Raw genomic sequence first — 15,700 nt, forward strand, 5'->3', positions numbered from 1 at the left:
TGGCCTCCAAAGTGCTGGGATTACAGGCGTGAGTCACTGCACCCAGCCCCATCATTGCCCCTCTTAACCATTATCTCACTTCTACTTTATCAAGGTAGTAAAATGGTAATACTATTTTGATAATGAAAAGGGTGGTTTTTTTCCCTCTACTTTCTCATACTTCACAGATGAGCACATTCTTTCCCAAGCTCACTTAATTAGTATAAATATCCGATTAAAAAACTCAAAATTGTATTAAGGAAATAAGATAGGAAGCACTAAGGTTCATAATATAAAGCTTAACAGACTTGTTTATAACCAATAATATAAAATTATTGTTCCTATCTTCTGCTTCCCCAGCACCACTAAGACCTAATAATCATTAGCTATTTCTGCATATATTCAATTTCTCACCTAAAAAAGAACAAGTTTTTATATAATAGGGAAGAAAATAAACGATAGAACCCAAATCTTTTTTTTTTTTTTTTTTTTTTTTTGAGACGGAGTCTCGCTCTGTCGCCCAGGCTGGAGTGCAGTGGCGCGATCTCGGCTCACTGCAAGCTCCGCCTCCCGGGTTCACGCCATTCTGCCGCCTCAGCCTCCGAGTAGCTGGGACTACAGGCGCCCGCCACCACGCCCGGCCCAATATTTGTATTTTTTTTTTTTTTTTTTTTTTTTTTTTTTGAGGGCCGGGTCTGGCTCTGCACTTCAGGGGCCGGTGCAGTGGCGGGATCTCGGCTCACTGCAAGCTCCGCCTCCCGAGGGTTCGCACGCCATTCTCTGCCTCAGCCTCCCGAGTAGTTGGGACTACAAAGGCCCGCCCGCGGCGCCGGCTATTTTGTATTTTTTAGTAGAGCCGGGGTTTCACCGTGTTAGCCAGGATGGTCGATCTCCTGACCACCAAGTGATCAGCCCGTCCACCGGCCTCCCCAAAGTGCTGGGATTACAGGCTTGAGCCACCGCGCCCGGCCAATATTTGTATTTTTGTACAGACGGGGTTTCGCCTTGTTGCCCAGGCTGGTCTTGAACTCCTGGACTCAAGTGATCTGCCTTGTCTCAGCCTCCCAAAGTGCTGGGATTACAAACATGAGCCACCATGCCTGGCCAGAACCCAAATCTTAAAACTAAAAATCATTTCACGGATTTGCTTTTCAGGTTCTCCTGTTCAGCGTTCACTGGCTTTGATAACTCAAAATGAGGCTCACCTGTTGGGACCTATTAGTTATATCCTTCGCAAATAATTGGACATGGTATTTACTGCCAAGAATTCTAAAATGGCCATCATATTCTGAAGACATCCTAACTTTTTTTTTTTTTTTGAGACAGTCTCATTTTGTCGCCCAGGCTGGAATGCAATGGCGTGATCTCAGCTGACTGCTACCTCCGCCTCCCAGATTCAAGTGATTCTCCTGCCTCAGCTTCCTGAGTAGCTGGGATTATAGGCACCCACCACCACACCCGGCTACATCCTAACATTAAATGATAAAATTTTAAATCACCAATTTAGTAAATGAAGTTAACTTAGTTAATTAGGGGCTATATCTTAGATAGTATATGAGAAAAGTTTAAATGTTCTATACTTACTAGACCATTTTTTAATTGCAGAAGTGTTTTCTAACTACATCTTTCACAAATGTTCAGCTAAAATAATTGCAAGCTTTATGACACAGAAGTTAGTGATCTTAATGTTTTTTGTTCATGTAATAGATTAATCATAATTATTTTTAATTATCTTATACAATATAAACATTCAATACAGAAAAAAGTAAAAAGCACCCACAATCCCACATCTTAATATTTTAATATATACAAAACCTTCAAGCTGGTTTTCTATTCATTAAAAATGAAACAATATATATACACACACACACATATATACACACACACACATACACACTCACACACATGAAAAATGGAATGATATGATATATTTAGGGAAATACAAATACCTATTTGGAACATCGATGTTAATGATACAAGTTTCTAAAAGTTCTCCATAGAGATCTGTGCAAGATGCAAGAATCCACCTTTGATCATGTGATAAACAGTATCCCACAAAAAGAACATTGTATTTCTGTCCAGCTTCTCCAAATGTTTCTCCTAGCTCTGTCTGTTTGTCCTTCACTGGAGCCAGAATAAAAGGAGGTGCATAAAGTCGAATACACTCTGGTCTCTATAAAATAAAAAATTAAGGTATTATCATACTATACAATCTTAGATAAATATGCATTTAAAATGTAATTATCATCTACCCAATTATAAGATAACTGGAAAATGAGAGCTAAGCCAAAAATTGCGCTTAGTTTTGCATAATATCAAAAAAGTGTTGGCAGGGCGCAGTGGCTCGTGCCTGTAATCCCAGCACTTAAGGAGGCAGAGGTGGGCAATCACCTGAGGTCAGGAGTTCGAGACCAGCCTGGCCAACATGACAAACCCCCGCCCCCCACACAAAATTAGCTGGGCCAGATGGCGCATGCCTGTAATCCCAGCTACTCAGGAGGCTGAGGCAGGAGAATTGCTTGAACCCAGGAGGCGGAAGTTGTGATGAGCCGAGACTTCCCCACTGCACTCCAGCCTGGGTGACAAAGTAAGCCTCCATCTCAAAAAAAAAAAAAAAAAAAAAAAAGGTATGTATAGTCATTCAACAACTTTGGTCATGAAAAACATACTTACATCAGGACTTCTAAGGGCAGTTTCCATGGCTAAACCTGGACCAAAGCCAGTCAATGTTTTCACATTGGTTGATGTTGGAAGTGGCCTCCGACACTGGGTAAAGGCCGAAAAAGCCAGGGATTTTAAATGCTGGGGATAGATTTCTCTATCTTCATGCTTCACAGGTTGCAACAGGTACTGACAAGGAATTATCTAAGAAGTGTAGGCAAATATTACAAATGTTAAACTTTCAAAAGAGAGTAACAGGAATTGTGGGTCTAAAACTCTAAAAACTTTTTACTAGAAAATTTAAACAAAACCTAATTTAAATGAAAATTTAAGAATTGTTTTTTTATCTATTATGTAGGCTTTGAATAAGTAGCCAATTTTACCAATGGGTTCTGAACTAAAGGACTATTTAAAACCTGTATAATTTTCTGGCCAGGCGTAGTGGCTCACACCTGTAATCCCAGCACTTTGGGAGGCCAAGGTGGGCGGATCACAAGGTCAAGAGATAGAGACCATCCTGGCCAACATGGTGAAACCCCATCTCTACTAAAAATACAAAAATTAGCTGGGCGTGGTGGCATACGCCTGTAGTCCCAGCTACTCAGGAGGCTGAGGCAGGAGAATTGCTTGAACCTGGGAGGTGGAGGTTGCAGTGAGCCAAGATTGTGCCACTGCACTCCAGTCTGGCGACAGAACGAGACTCCATCTCAAAACAACAACAACAACAAAAAACTATAAATTTTCTATGTAATAATTATATTAATAATGCCATTGACCAGTCCTGAAGTCTATAAAATAAATTCAAAATTTCTTCTAACAACTTAATATGGTTAATTGCTTTCTCCTTTTCTTGCAACCTGTCTTGTATGTGCTATATCTTTCCATTTAGGCTCATGAATTTAAAAATTGGCTTATAAAAGTAACACAGGAGAAACATTTAATGTACTTAATGGACTTTTTTTTTATTCTGTATTATTACTGTGGTATGACTGTTTTTTATTCTGTATTATTACTGTGGTATGACTTATAAATTATCTAAGATTTATATTATGATATTAAAGTAAAATCAATATAATAGAACTTGGCTTTTAGATAATCAATTTGAATACAGAATAGTAGTATCTGAAACTTCTGACAACATCAAACTGTTTTACATAATTTTAACTGACAACATTTATCACTCTTACCTGTACAGAAACAGTACTCTTGATATGAGGAGGAAGAGTCTGGACCATTTCTAGAAAGCATCGAAGTAGCCCCAATGTCCACACACTAGAAGAGTTAGCGCTCTCGTCTGTATTTTCGTATGTAAAAGGATCAATTATATAAACAACAATTGCAGGTGGATATGTGATTGCATGTGAATCACCATCTGTGGGGATTCCCACTTTATCCCGATCCATCGTGCTAAAATTTAAGGTAGAAATGAGACAAAAAGTTATACTGTATATGCTTGACCGTAGCATCTAAGCAGGTTCTTAGTATCCCCCCTCCTCCCTCTTATTTGGTGAAAGGTGTGAGAAAGCCTCTCTGAAAATGAAGGACATTTCTTTCTCACCAAAGTTAACCATAAACATTGTAAATACAATTCCACAATGTATAAAGACACTTGCCTTAAGAGGTCTTGCCTTAAATTTACCAAAAAAGAAAAAGAAAAAAAAAGAAAAAAAGAATTCTTAAAACCATAGAGTATTAGATACAAAAGACTGCTTAGAGTTTAAGGGATAAAACTGAGACAAAGATAGGTCTCTTTGTCTGAGGCTATCTCAAATAGCTTCCCAAATTTATAAAGTTGGTTACAGGTAGAGCTAGGCCAGAAAGAAACCATGTTTCCAGAAACCACGTTTCCAGACTCATTCAATGTTCTAGTACATTTTTAGACTATATATACATGTTTTTTTTTTTTGAGATGGGGGTCTCACTATGTTAACCAGGTTGGTCTTGAACTCTTGGTCTCAAGAAATCCTCCTGCCTTAGCCTCTCAAAGTGCCAGGATTACAGGCATGAACCACTTAATCGCGTCCTATTTTTAGATTATATACATTTATTTCATACTTTGTAGCTTCAATGGTGAACAAGTTTCATTCTTTGATGGGTGATTTGATGTTTTTACACTTCAAATCTATTCATATGTTCAAGAGGGGTGGATCAATCTGGGTAATGGTTTGTTTTTACCCATGAGTGTAATTTTGGGCACAACTGCACCCTGGATAGCTGACAGATATAATTAAGCTCTGGTTAACCTAGCCTATAAATCAAAAGGGAAGATCACTCAAAACCTTCATCATAAAAGGAATGAGAGCTGTCATGATCATTCCTGTCACCATAAATAACTTGGAATCACTGTGTAAAGTACTTAATGTATATTATATCATATTACTCTCATCTTACACATAAGAAAACATGCTTAGAAAGTTAGAGTTTCCCCAAAGTCACAAAGCAGCTAAATGGCAGAGCTGAGATTCAAACTTTAGTACCACTCTAAAGCCTCTGAATAGACTGGGTCAATAGTGACTTCTCAATCACTCGAGTGATTTGCAGAGGCAAATCTACTTGACAATTATGCCACAGAAGATTCAAATGTCATGTGGGCATCTGGACTACATGGTTTTCAAGCTCTTAATTCCCACCCTCAGATTCTAGAATTCTATGATAAAGATTTTATGAAGTAAAGTCCTCATTATAATTTTATACATAAAATATTCAACACTAGACCTGGTGCGGTAGCTCATGCCTGTAATCCCAGCACTTTGGGAGGCTAAGGCAGGCAGATTGCTGAGTCCAAGAGTTCCAGACCAGCCAGGGCGACATGGTGAAACCCCGTCTCTACAAAAAAGTAGCTGGGTGTGGTGGTGCATGCCTGTAAGTCCCAGCTACTCAGAAGGCTGACGTGGGAGGATCACCTGAGCCCAAGAGGTCGAGCCTGTGGTGAGCCGTGATCACGCACTGTACTCCAGTCTGGGTGACAGAGTGAGACCTTGTCTTAAAAAAAGATACAAACTAAAATTTCAAGAATAAGATAAAAAGCACTTTATGTTCATTCAGAATGTCTTATTTACAAAAAAAGCAGCATGGTTGGGCATGGTGGCTCATGTCTGTAATCCCAGCACTTTCAGAAGCCAAGGCGGGCCGATCACCTGAGGTCAGAAGTTTGAGCCTGGTCAACACGGCAAAACCCCATCTCTACTAAAAATACAAAAATTAGCCAGGTGTGGTGGCACATGCCTGTAATTCCAGCTACTGGGGAAGTTGAGGGAGGAGAATTGCTTGAAACCAGGAGGCAGAGGTTGCAGTGAATGGAGATCCCGCCACTGCACTCCAGCCTGGGCAAAAGAATGAGACTCTGTCTCAAGAAAAAAAAGAAAAAAGAAGTATCATAGTTTTCATATTTCTGCAAAAGCAGTATTTTTAAAGGTACCTTTCAGACACATCAGGATGAGGCTGAGTGGGAAGTGAAGATGATTCTCCAGAAATCCCAGCTGTCTGTAGAGTTGATGTCTGTTGCCCTCCTAGTTGACCACTCTGAACTGTATTTGCTTGTGTAGACATGGATCCTGCAGCATTACTGTTCATACTGCCAAAGGGTGGAAATGAAGGTAGTTTATTTGATGATACTCCACTATTCAAGTTGGAGGATGATGAAGATGAAGTTGAAGCTGTGGTCAAAGTTGAATTAGCTGTGGCAACTGAAGTAGATATGGCAACACCTGAAGTCATTGTCATAGTGCTGCTTGCTGCAGATGCTAAGGTGGCAGATGGAGTATTAGCATTTCCAGTATTTGTCATCTGAGGTGGAGTAATCAAAGACTGACTTGTAGGGGCAACTAAATTTGGCTGGGAAAGTAGAGAGCTGTCCAATGGCAGGGAAGCAAGATAAGGACCTAAAGAATAAAAACAGGTAGGAAATTTAATTCTTTATTTGACCGACTGGTTCTTTTTTTTATTCTACTGTGTAAACAGAATCATAATCCAGTTGATGTTTTCTTGGTAATTATAGCCCCTAAATTGCTTGCTAATGGTGTGACCTACATTTGCTTTCTATTTTCCTCTAGAAACTGAAGAAACATATTTAAAATGGAATTGAAAAAGCCAGAATTTTCACTCAAAATTAAAGAAATGATTACTATGAAAGTGTAACAAAATTCTATTTTCTTTTTTTTTTTTTTTTTTTGAGACGGAGTCTCGCTCTGTTGCCCAGGCTGGAGTGCAGTGGCCCCATCTCGGCTCACTACAAGCTCCGCCCCCCGGGTTCCCGCCATTCTCCTGCCTCAGCCTCCCGAGTAGCTGGGACTACAGGCGCCCGCCACCTCACCCGGCTAGTTTTTGTATTTTTTAGTAGAGACGGGGTTTCACCGTGTTAGCCAGGATGGTCTCGATCTCCTGACCTCGTGATCCGCCCGTCTCGGCCTCCCAAAGTGCTGGGATTACAGGCTTGAGCCACCGCGCCCGGCCCAAAATTCTATTTTCTAAGTATAATGAAATGTAAAAAAAGATATCTAGCAATATTCACCAAACTATTCAAAGGGTTTCTAAATCACTAATCAAATAAATATTGGCTACATTGGCAGCTAATTAAAATATAAAATGGTATAATGTTATCATGGCGTTCAAATTACAGGAATGTCTAATGAGATTCAATATTTTGGTTCTGCATCTCTTTGGATTAAGTCTACAGGAAGTCCACTGATATTTATTTCAAGAGTATTTATAAGCAATACAGTTGGGCATGGGTAGAATGAAAGAAAAAAACGTATGTAACAAGTAAGTCTTAAACAGCTGTCATTTTCTTAGCTACAACAAAGAACTAGTTCTTGGTTTGGTAGAGATTAACTATAAATTATTTTATCTCTGAACTGTAACAAATGAAGAATCTTCATGTTATTAAAACATCAGACCCTACAGAGGCAACAGAAAATTTATTTATAACCCGTAATTTCATCCTACCTGATGGGATCCCTCATTAGGGATTAGCAAACTTGTTCTGTAAAGGGTCAGATAATAAATACTTTCGTCTTTGCAACCACACAGTCTCTATCACAACTACTCAGCTCCAATGTTGTAGCACAAAAGCAGCCAGCGAAAATACATAAATAAATGAGGATGGCTGTGTTCCAATAAAATTTTATCTACAAAAACAGCTGGTGGACCAGGCCACATTTTGCCAACACCAGCCTTATACAATAAATACAAATTCAATACCTAGGTCATATCTGCAGACTTGTGCATAAAGCTTGAGTTTAGAAAATGCTTCATTGTTACCATCAGCTGCCTGAGAAAACCATTCTGCTACCAACTTTTCTGATAGTTTATTTGATGCAGTAGATCCGACTCTCATGATCCCATCTGTTAACAGTCGAGAAACAGGTCTATGTTGACCTAATCGACAGGACTACAAATATACATACAGAAAGCAGAATTAGTAAATTTATTATAATGTTTAGGTACATATTATAAAACCAAGCATGAAAGCTATTTAAAATAAGCTTAACCATTTGCAATTAACAGTTACGATAAAAATATAAAGGGTGTTTTTAGAAGTAGGTCAAAAAAATAAACATATCAAGGGTGAAATGGTGCCACAGGTCTTTTTCATTTTTACATTAGAAATTCATTAAGTTTTTTTCAAAATTAAAATATCTCTAATGAAAAAACACCTAGATAACAATAGTACTAGAACCATTTGGTTTGAATAAAAGCTTGCAGAATGCAGAAATAAGAAAGCATAAAAATGCAGTCATTTTAGGTATACATTAACTCCAATTCATGAATTATGAATACACATATCCCTAAATCAAAGCATAATAAAAATTGGCATACAAATTTATTTATATACCCTCTCCATCTAGTTTTGTGAGTCACTGATTTTTGTTGTAAGAAGCCCAATGTCAAATAAATTTGTAACATTGGATTAAGCAAACTTAGAAGACTTCTTTACTGTAAGAATTTCAAAGCCTTTAAAAACCTAGTACGAATTGTGAATCTCTAAAACGTAATATAATATACAATGTTTTCCCAAGCCTATTTAACTATGGAACTTTTTTTCTGAGAGGATTTTACCGGCTAATATTCCAAATAACACCCTTTGGGAAATGTTTATTTATTAAAAACACACTACAAATACCTTGTAATTATGTGGAAAATTTTATAAGGAAGCTAAACTAACATACACTAACATTCAGATTGTAAAAGGAATCAAAATTTAAAGACTAAATTTCCAAGCCTTTGTGGAAAAAGGAGGGAATAATAAAGTAAGACTTTATGTCCCATAACACTTTTAATTTACAATTATTGTGCCTGGTAATGGATATGTGAGAATTATAACTTAAAAGAAAGGGCAAGAATTTCAGACCCGAAATGGACCTTAGTGATATCTAGCATAGATTTATTTTACATATGAGGAAAGTGAGGCCTAGTGTCACTACCTGAAATCCTGGAGAATAAAGACTAGAATTTTTGTAAATGTAATTTTTTTCCTGAGGAGCTATTTAACATTTATCCTTTGTTTTAGAAAAGGCCACATTAAAATGGATATATGTATATATACATGCCCTCAATGTTTCTTCCTCCAATAGGGAGATAGCCACTCTGACCCATGGCATACACATCTAACAGACTGGGTCAAACTCAGCAAAGAATGTAACTGGCTAGTATGAGAAATAAACATCTAATCTGACATTATCACTGTGTCCCAATCAACTGAACTGCCCAGTATGCTGTATATACAACAATACAAATCGTAAGGTAGTTTTAAAATGTCATCTCTTTTTAAACACCTACCTCATATATTGCAGTAAGATCTCTAAAAAAGCTTTTGGCTCCATTTAACAAGGCTTCATTCTCTGGACACAGTACAACATAGGCTATATCTCTTTGAGATCCATAGGGTTCCAGCATAAGTCTCTCCCAATAAGGAAGAGCAAATGGAGAAAGCACCAGATAATCATAATCATAACCCAACAAAAATGTGGGGATTGGCAGTGGTTCTGGGGATTCATCAGTTCCTAAATAAGAAAGATGTATTTTAAGAAAACACTTAAAAACAAGACATGTCTCCTTTTTATTTAAATGTCAACAGTTAATGAAGTCATTATGAGTGAAAATATTTTATTACAGACAAAAATACTTAATGCCAGTGATCAAGACTTTTCAACAGTTAGGAATTTCCTAAACAAGTCTTTTTATTTACTTATTTTTTTGAGACAGGGTCTTGCTCTGTTGCCCAGGTTAGACTGCAGTGGAACAATCATGCCTTACTGCAGCATTAACATACTGGGCTCAAGTAATCGTCTGGCCTCAGCTTCCCGAATAGCTGGGACTACAGGTGTATGCCACTACGCTTGGCCAATTTTTAAAGTTTTTGTAGAGATGGGATCTTGCTGTGTTGCCCAGGTTGGTCTCAAACTCCTGAGCTCAAGTGATCCTCCTTCCTCAGCCTCCCGAAGTGCTGGGATTACATGCGGGAGCCACCACGTCTGGTCTGCATTTAAATCTTTGGCATGGGTCTGGATGCAGTGGCTCACACCTGAATTCCAGCACTTTGGGAGGCCGAGGTGGGCAGATCACTTGAGGTTAGGAGTCTGAGACCAGCCTGACCAACATGGAGAAACCCCATCTCTACTAAAAATACAAAATTAGCCAGGTGTGGTGGTACATGCCTGTAATCCCAGCTACTCGGGAGGCTGAGACAGGAGAATTGCTTGAACCCAGGAGGTTGTGGTGAGCCGAGATTGTGCCATTGCACTCCAGCTGTGCAACAAGAGCAAAACTCCGTCTCAAAAAAAAAAAAAAGGGACATAAAAATACACTGTAGGCCAGGTGCTATGGCTCATGCCTGTAATCTCAGCACCTTGGGAGGCTGAGGTGGGAGGATTACTTGAGTCCAGGAGTTTGAGGCCTAGGCAACGCAGTGAGACACCATCCCTATTTATACATTTAAAAACAATATAATTTTAAAAATAGAAAAAAGAAAAAAAACCTTTTTTTTTTTTTGAGACGGAGTCTCGCTCTGTCACCCAGGCTGGAGTGCAGTGGCGTGATCTCGGCTCACTGCAAGCTCCGCCTCCCGGGTTCACGCCATTCTCCTGCCTCAGCTTCCTGAGCAGCTGGGACTACAGGCGCCCGCTGCCACGCCCGGCTAATTTTTTGCATTTTAGTAGAGATGGGGTTTCACTGTATTAGCCAGGATGGTCTCGATCTCCTGACCTCGTGATCCACCCGCCTCGGCCTCCCAAAGTGCTGGGATTACAGGCGTGAGCCACCGCGCCCGGCCATGAAAAAAACCTTATTAAGAGTGTAGATTTCATGTTAAGTGTTCTGTTTCTTAGTTTTTTTTTGTTTTTGTTTCTGTTTTTGAGATGGAGTCTTGTTCTGTTGCCTAGGCTGCAGTGCCGTGTTGCGATCTCCACTCACTCCAACCTCCACCTCCTGGGTTCAAGCAATTATCTCACCTCAGCCTCCCGAGTAGCTGCAATTATAGGCACACATCACCACACCTGGATAATTTTTTGTATTTTGGTACAGATGGGGTTTCATCATGTTGGCCAGGCTGGTCTCAAACTACTGGCCTCAAGTGATCCGCCCACCTCGGCCTCCCAAAGTGCTGGGATTACAGGCATGAGTCACCATGCCTGGTGAGTGTTCTTAACATAATAAAAAAATTTTAAAAGAAAATGACCAACGGCCGGGCGCGGTGGCTCAAGCCTGTAATCCCAGCACTTTGGGAGGCTGAGACGGGTGGATCACGAGGTCAGGAGATCGAGACCATCCTGGCTAACACGGTGAAACCCCGTCTCTATTAAGAAATACAAAAACTAGCCGGGCGAGGTGGCGGGCGCCTGTAGTCCCAGCTACTCGGGAGGCTGAGGCCGGAGAATGGCGTGAACCCGGGAGGCGGAGCTTGCAGTGAGCTGAGATCCGGCCACTGCACTCCAGCCGGGGGGAAAGAGCGAGACTCCGTCTCAAAAAAAAAAAAAAAAAAAAAAAAAGAAAAGAAAATGACCAACAACCTAATAGAAAAATGGGTTAAGAACATGAAGATTACAAAACAAAACTATAACACATAAAAAGATGCTCTTTCTCATTAAAAAAAAAGAGCAATTTAAAATTAATTAATAGCAAACAATGATAATGCTATGTGCTAAGTACTGTTGATAGCTCTCTGTATGTACTGACTCACTTAATCCTCACAAAAAACATAAGGCAGAAACTACTATTTTTTTTTTTGAGACGGAGTCTCACTCTGTTGCCCAGGCTGGAGTGCAGTGGCCGGATCTCAGCTCACTGCAAGCTCCACCTCCCGGGTTTACGCCATTCTCCTGCCTCAGCCTCCCAAGTAGCTGGGACTACAGGTGCCCGCCACCACGCCCGGCTAGTCTTTTGTATTTTTTCAGTAGAGACGGGGTTTCACCGTGTTAGCCAGGATGGTCTCAATCTCCTGACCTCGTGATCCGCCCGTCTCGGCCTCCCAAAGTGCTGAGATTACAGGCTTGAGCCACTGCACCTGGCCAGAAACTATTATTAACTTCATTTTAGAGATGAGAATAACATAAATTAGGAAGTTAAGCAATTTCTCTAGCATTTCACAAGAAGTACCAGGGTAGGAATTTAAACCCAGGAAATCTATCCCCACAGTCTGTACTATTTAATCTCTCAAACACTGAATCAGCAACCTACTAGGCAAGACTTTGGGAAAATAGGCACTTTAACTGGTGGGCATTCAAATCGATACTACAGGGGCTGGGCATGGTGGCTCACGCCTGTAATCTCAGCACTTTGGGAGGCCTAGGCAGGTGGATCACTTGAGGCAAGGAGTTCGAAAACAGACTGGGCAACATGGCAAAATCCCATCTCTACTAAAAATACAAAAATTAGCCAGGTGTGGTTAATGCATGCCTGTAATCCCAGCTACTCATGAGGCTGATGCATGAGAACTGCTTGAACCTGGGAGGCAGAGGGTGCAGTGAGCTGACATCACGCCACTGCACTCCAGTCTGGGCGAGAGAGTGAGACTGTCTCAAAAAAAAAAATAATAAATTAAAAAAAAAGGTATTACAGAATTACAGAGAGTTATTTAGTTTTTTTTTTTTCTTTTCTTGAAATACACATCTGGGTGCTTATAGTCTAGCCATTTGGGAGGCTGAGGTGGGCAGATCACTAGGGTCCAGGAGCTGGAGACCAGCCTGGGAAACATGGCAAAACCTCATCTCTACAAAATATACAAAAATTAGCTGGGTGTGGTGGCACGCACCTGTAGTACCAGCTACTTGGGAGGCTGAGGTGGGAGGATCACTTGGGCCCAGGAGGTTACGGCTGCAGTGAGCCATGATTGTGCCACCGTACTCCAGCCAGGGTGACAGAACATATCTCAAAAATAATAATAAATAAAATAAAAATACACCCATGCTTTAAAGCCAGGGATCTGTGCATTACTGAAATAGAGCTGTAATGATAATGGTGGAAACAGTCTATATGTTCATAAACACTGCACTCGTAAAATATATTATCATATGTAAAGAACAATGGAATACATGAATACATATAGCCATAAAAAAAAAGATTATATGTGCAGATAAAAATGATCTCCAAAATCAGTTAAGGCACAGAAATAAATAAATAAATGTACTATATTAGGTTGGTTTTTTTTTTTTTTTTTTTTTTGAGACAGAGTTTCGCTGTTGTTGCCCAGGCTGGAGTGCAATGGCGTGATCTTGGCTGGCGGCAACCTCCGCCTCCCGGGTTCAAGTGATTCTCCTTCTCCTGCCACAGCCTCTCAAGTAGCTCGGATTACAGACATGCACCACCATGCCCGGCTTATTTTGTATTTTTAGTAGAAATGGGGTTTCTTCATGTTGGTCAGGCTGGTCTCGAAGAACTCCCCACCTAGGTGACCCACCTGCCTTGGCCTTCCAAAGTGCTGAGATTACAGGTGTGAGCCACCGCGCCCAGCTACTATCTTAGTTTTTAAAATAATGTAAAAGTTTATACTAAAATATATTTTCTGGCTGGGCGCGGTGGCTCATGCCTGTAATCCCAGCACTTAGGGAGGCTAAGGCAGGTAGATCACTTGAGGCCAGGAGTTGGAGACCAGCCTGGCCAACATGATGAAACCCTGTCTCTACTAAAAATACAAAAAATTAGCCAAGCATGGTGGCACGCACCCATATTCCCAGCTACTCAGGAGGCTAAGCCAGGAGAATTGCGTGAACCCAGGAGGCAAAGGTTTTGTAATGAGATTTAAATTATTTAGCCATTAAAAGAGGGAGAAAAGGAAAATATAGGCAAATCCACTACTTTCACATATAATACATTCCAAATTCATACACAAAAGTCAAAGATTTCAAGAAGTATTATTCCAAATACATTTGAAAAACTCCAATTACAGCCCACCTTTCAGAGATAATCTTCCACAAATAGTCCAAATATTTGGAATGGTCTTTTCATCACAGCTGACCATAAATCTGCATACCTACTACGAGAATTCATTTTCTACTCTTGTCACAACCAGCAAATTTCTTCTTTGTTGTAATTATTTTTAAATGAAGACCTTAGGTTCTTTTATCACTAGTATAGCCCTCATTCCCCACTCCGCCTCCCTTTTTCATTGAATTTTGTAAAATAATTTATAACAAAGTGTTTTTTTGCCATTTAAAAAAAAAAAAAAAAAACCTTAGCAGTATGTCCCTTTCTTCATGTAAAATCTTGAGGGAAAGTCCCCTATGTGCAAAAACAGACCTAAGAGAAGCCACTCCTTTTGAAGTGGGGTTGGAGAGTTGAGTAAGCTGAATGTTTGAAATGGTGGGGAAAAAAGCTAGGATTGGACCACAGTGGCCTTAAGAATATACCACAAATATATTTAAAGAAAATTAATGTGCTTATTCTAGTTGGGCACAGAAATCTGAGAACTGATATAAAATCAGTCATTATTTATCACTATAAATTACTTACCATAAGAGCCTCGGCCAGCCATTTTATGAAATTGTTGCCAAGTAAGAGGACCCTGAACACCCCAAGGTCTTACTGTTCTTTTTTTCTGAATGGCATCCTGAAGAACTGGCTGAAGAGAGAGGAGCATTCGAAGTATATCCTGTGAGCACTGCATACTCACATCTACAAGCATTTAAAAAAAAAGTAATTAAGAACTGCTATTCCCAACACAAATAAAATTTTAAGATAATACAAAACACATATAGGGAAGTTCAGGTCTGCATCATCAAGAAGATTAAACCCTTGCTTGTGCAGAGAATTGTATTCAGTTCTACAAGATGATCTGTAGAAATGGTTCTTGTAGATACTTACAACCAAGAAGACACACAATAAAAAGCTACTGTAACTTATCTCCATAAAAAGTCATTCATTAGCTGATTAATCAAATTTATAAATTAGTCAAATAAATTTCTTTCTTTTTGCATTTATGGTGGCTGTTTTGGTGCTGTAGGTATTTTACCAGAAAGAAGTCTGCCTCACATTGAAATTATATCCCATAATTAGCACTACTATGGTAAAGTGAATAAAGACTGGTTATAATTATTAAAGTTTAATTTGAAAAAAAGTAGACTTTGACAATTCTAAAATACAAAAACTATACAGTAACTTGCTCACACTGCTAAAAAGTATATTATCCATAGATATTTTATAAGCTTATACATCTTAAAGATTTATAGATTATCAAATTATGACCTGCATTTCTGACCAACTATCAGAATGGGTATGAAAGGTGCTCCACATAAATGTCAAATGGCTCAAGGAAAAATCACTAAATGATTGATATAATAAATGTGGCCCCCAGAATGGTCCAGTTGTACCACTCAACCTGTTTGAGCAGTTATATTAAATCATTCAATTTCAATTTGTTATTACCTTTGCCTAATTTATCGTTATAGGCCCCAATTTCCTGTATCTAAAAAGCGTACTGGCTGGGCCCAGTGGCTCACACCTGTAATTCCAGCACTTTGGGAGGCCAACGCGGGTGGACTGTTTGAGGTCAGGAGTTTGAAACCAGCCTGGCCAACACAGTGAAACCCTGTCTCTACCAAAAACTATAAAACTTAGCCAGGCATGGCGG

At 39.6% G+C, this 15,700-nt stretch overlaps 1 protein-coding gene across 2 annotated transcripts in view; it reads right to left on the bottom strand.

Moving 5' to 3' along the window:
- Window positions 1–15,700, bottom strand: part of MED13 (mediator complex subunit 13) — a 122,147-nt gene that overhangs the window by 14,021 nt on the left and 92,426 nt on the right. For both annotated transcript variants that reach the window (XM_017950658.3, XM_003912849.5), the window contains 7 exons: window positions 14,584–14,745; window positions 9,418–9,641; window positions 7,840–8,029; window positions 6,059–6,521; window positions 3,828–4,047; window positions 2,653–2,844; window positions 1,929–2,152 (listed from right to left, as the gene is read on the bottom strand). In XM_017950658.3, the coding sequence (XP_017806147.1) occupies window positions 1,929–2,152; window positions 2,653–2,844; window positions 3,828–4,047; window positions 6,059–6,521; window positions 7,840–8,029; window positions 9,418–9,641; window positions 14,584–14,745 (1,675 nt within the window). The remainder of the gene's footprint in view (window positions 1–1,928; window positions 2,153–2,652; window positions 2,845–3,827; window positions 4,048–6,058; window positions 6,522–7,839; window positions 8,030–9,417; window positions 9,642–14,583; window positions 14,746–15,700) is intronic.

This window comes from Papio anubis, chromosome 17, assembly GCF_008728515.1.
Source record: "Papio anubis isolate 15944 chromosome 17, Panubis1.0, whole genome shotgun sequence".
Lineage (NCBI taxonomy): Eukaryota > Metazoa > Chordata > Mammalia > Primates > Cercopithecidae > Papio > Papio anubis.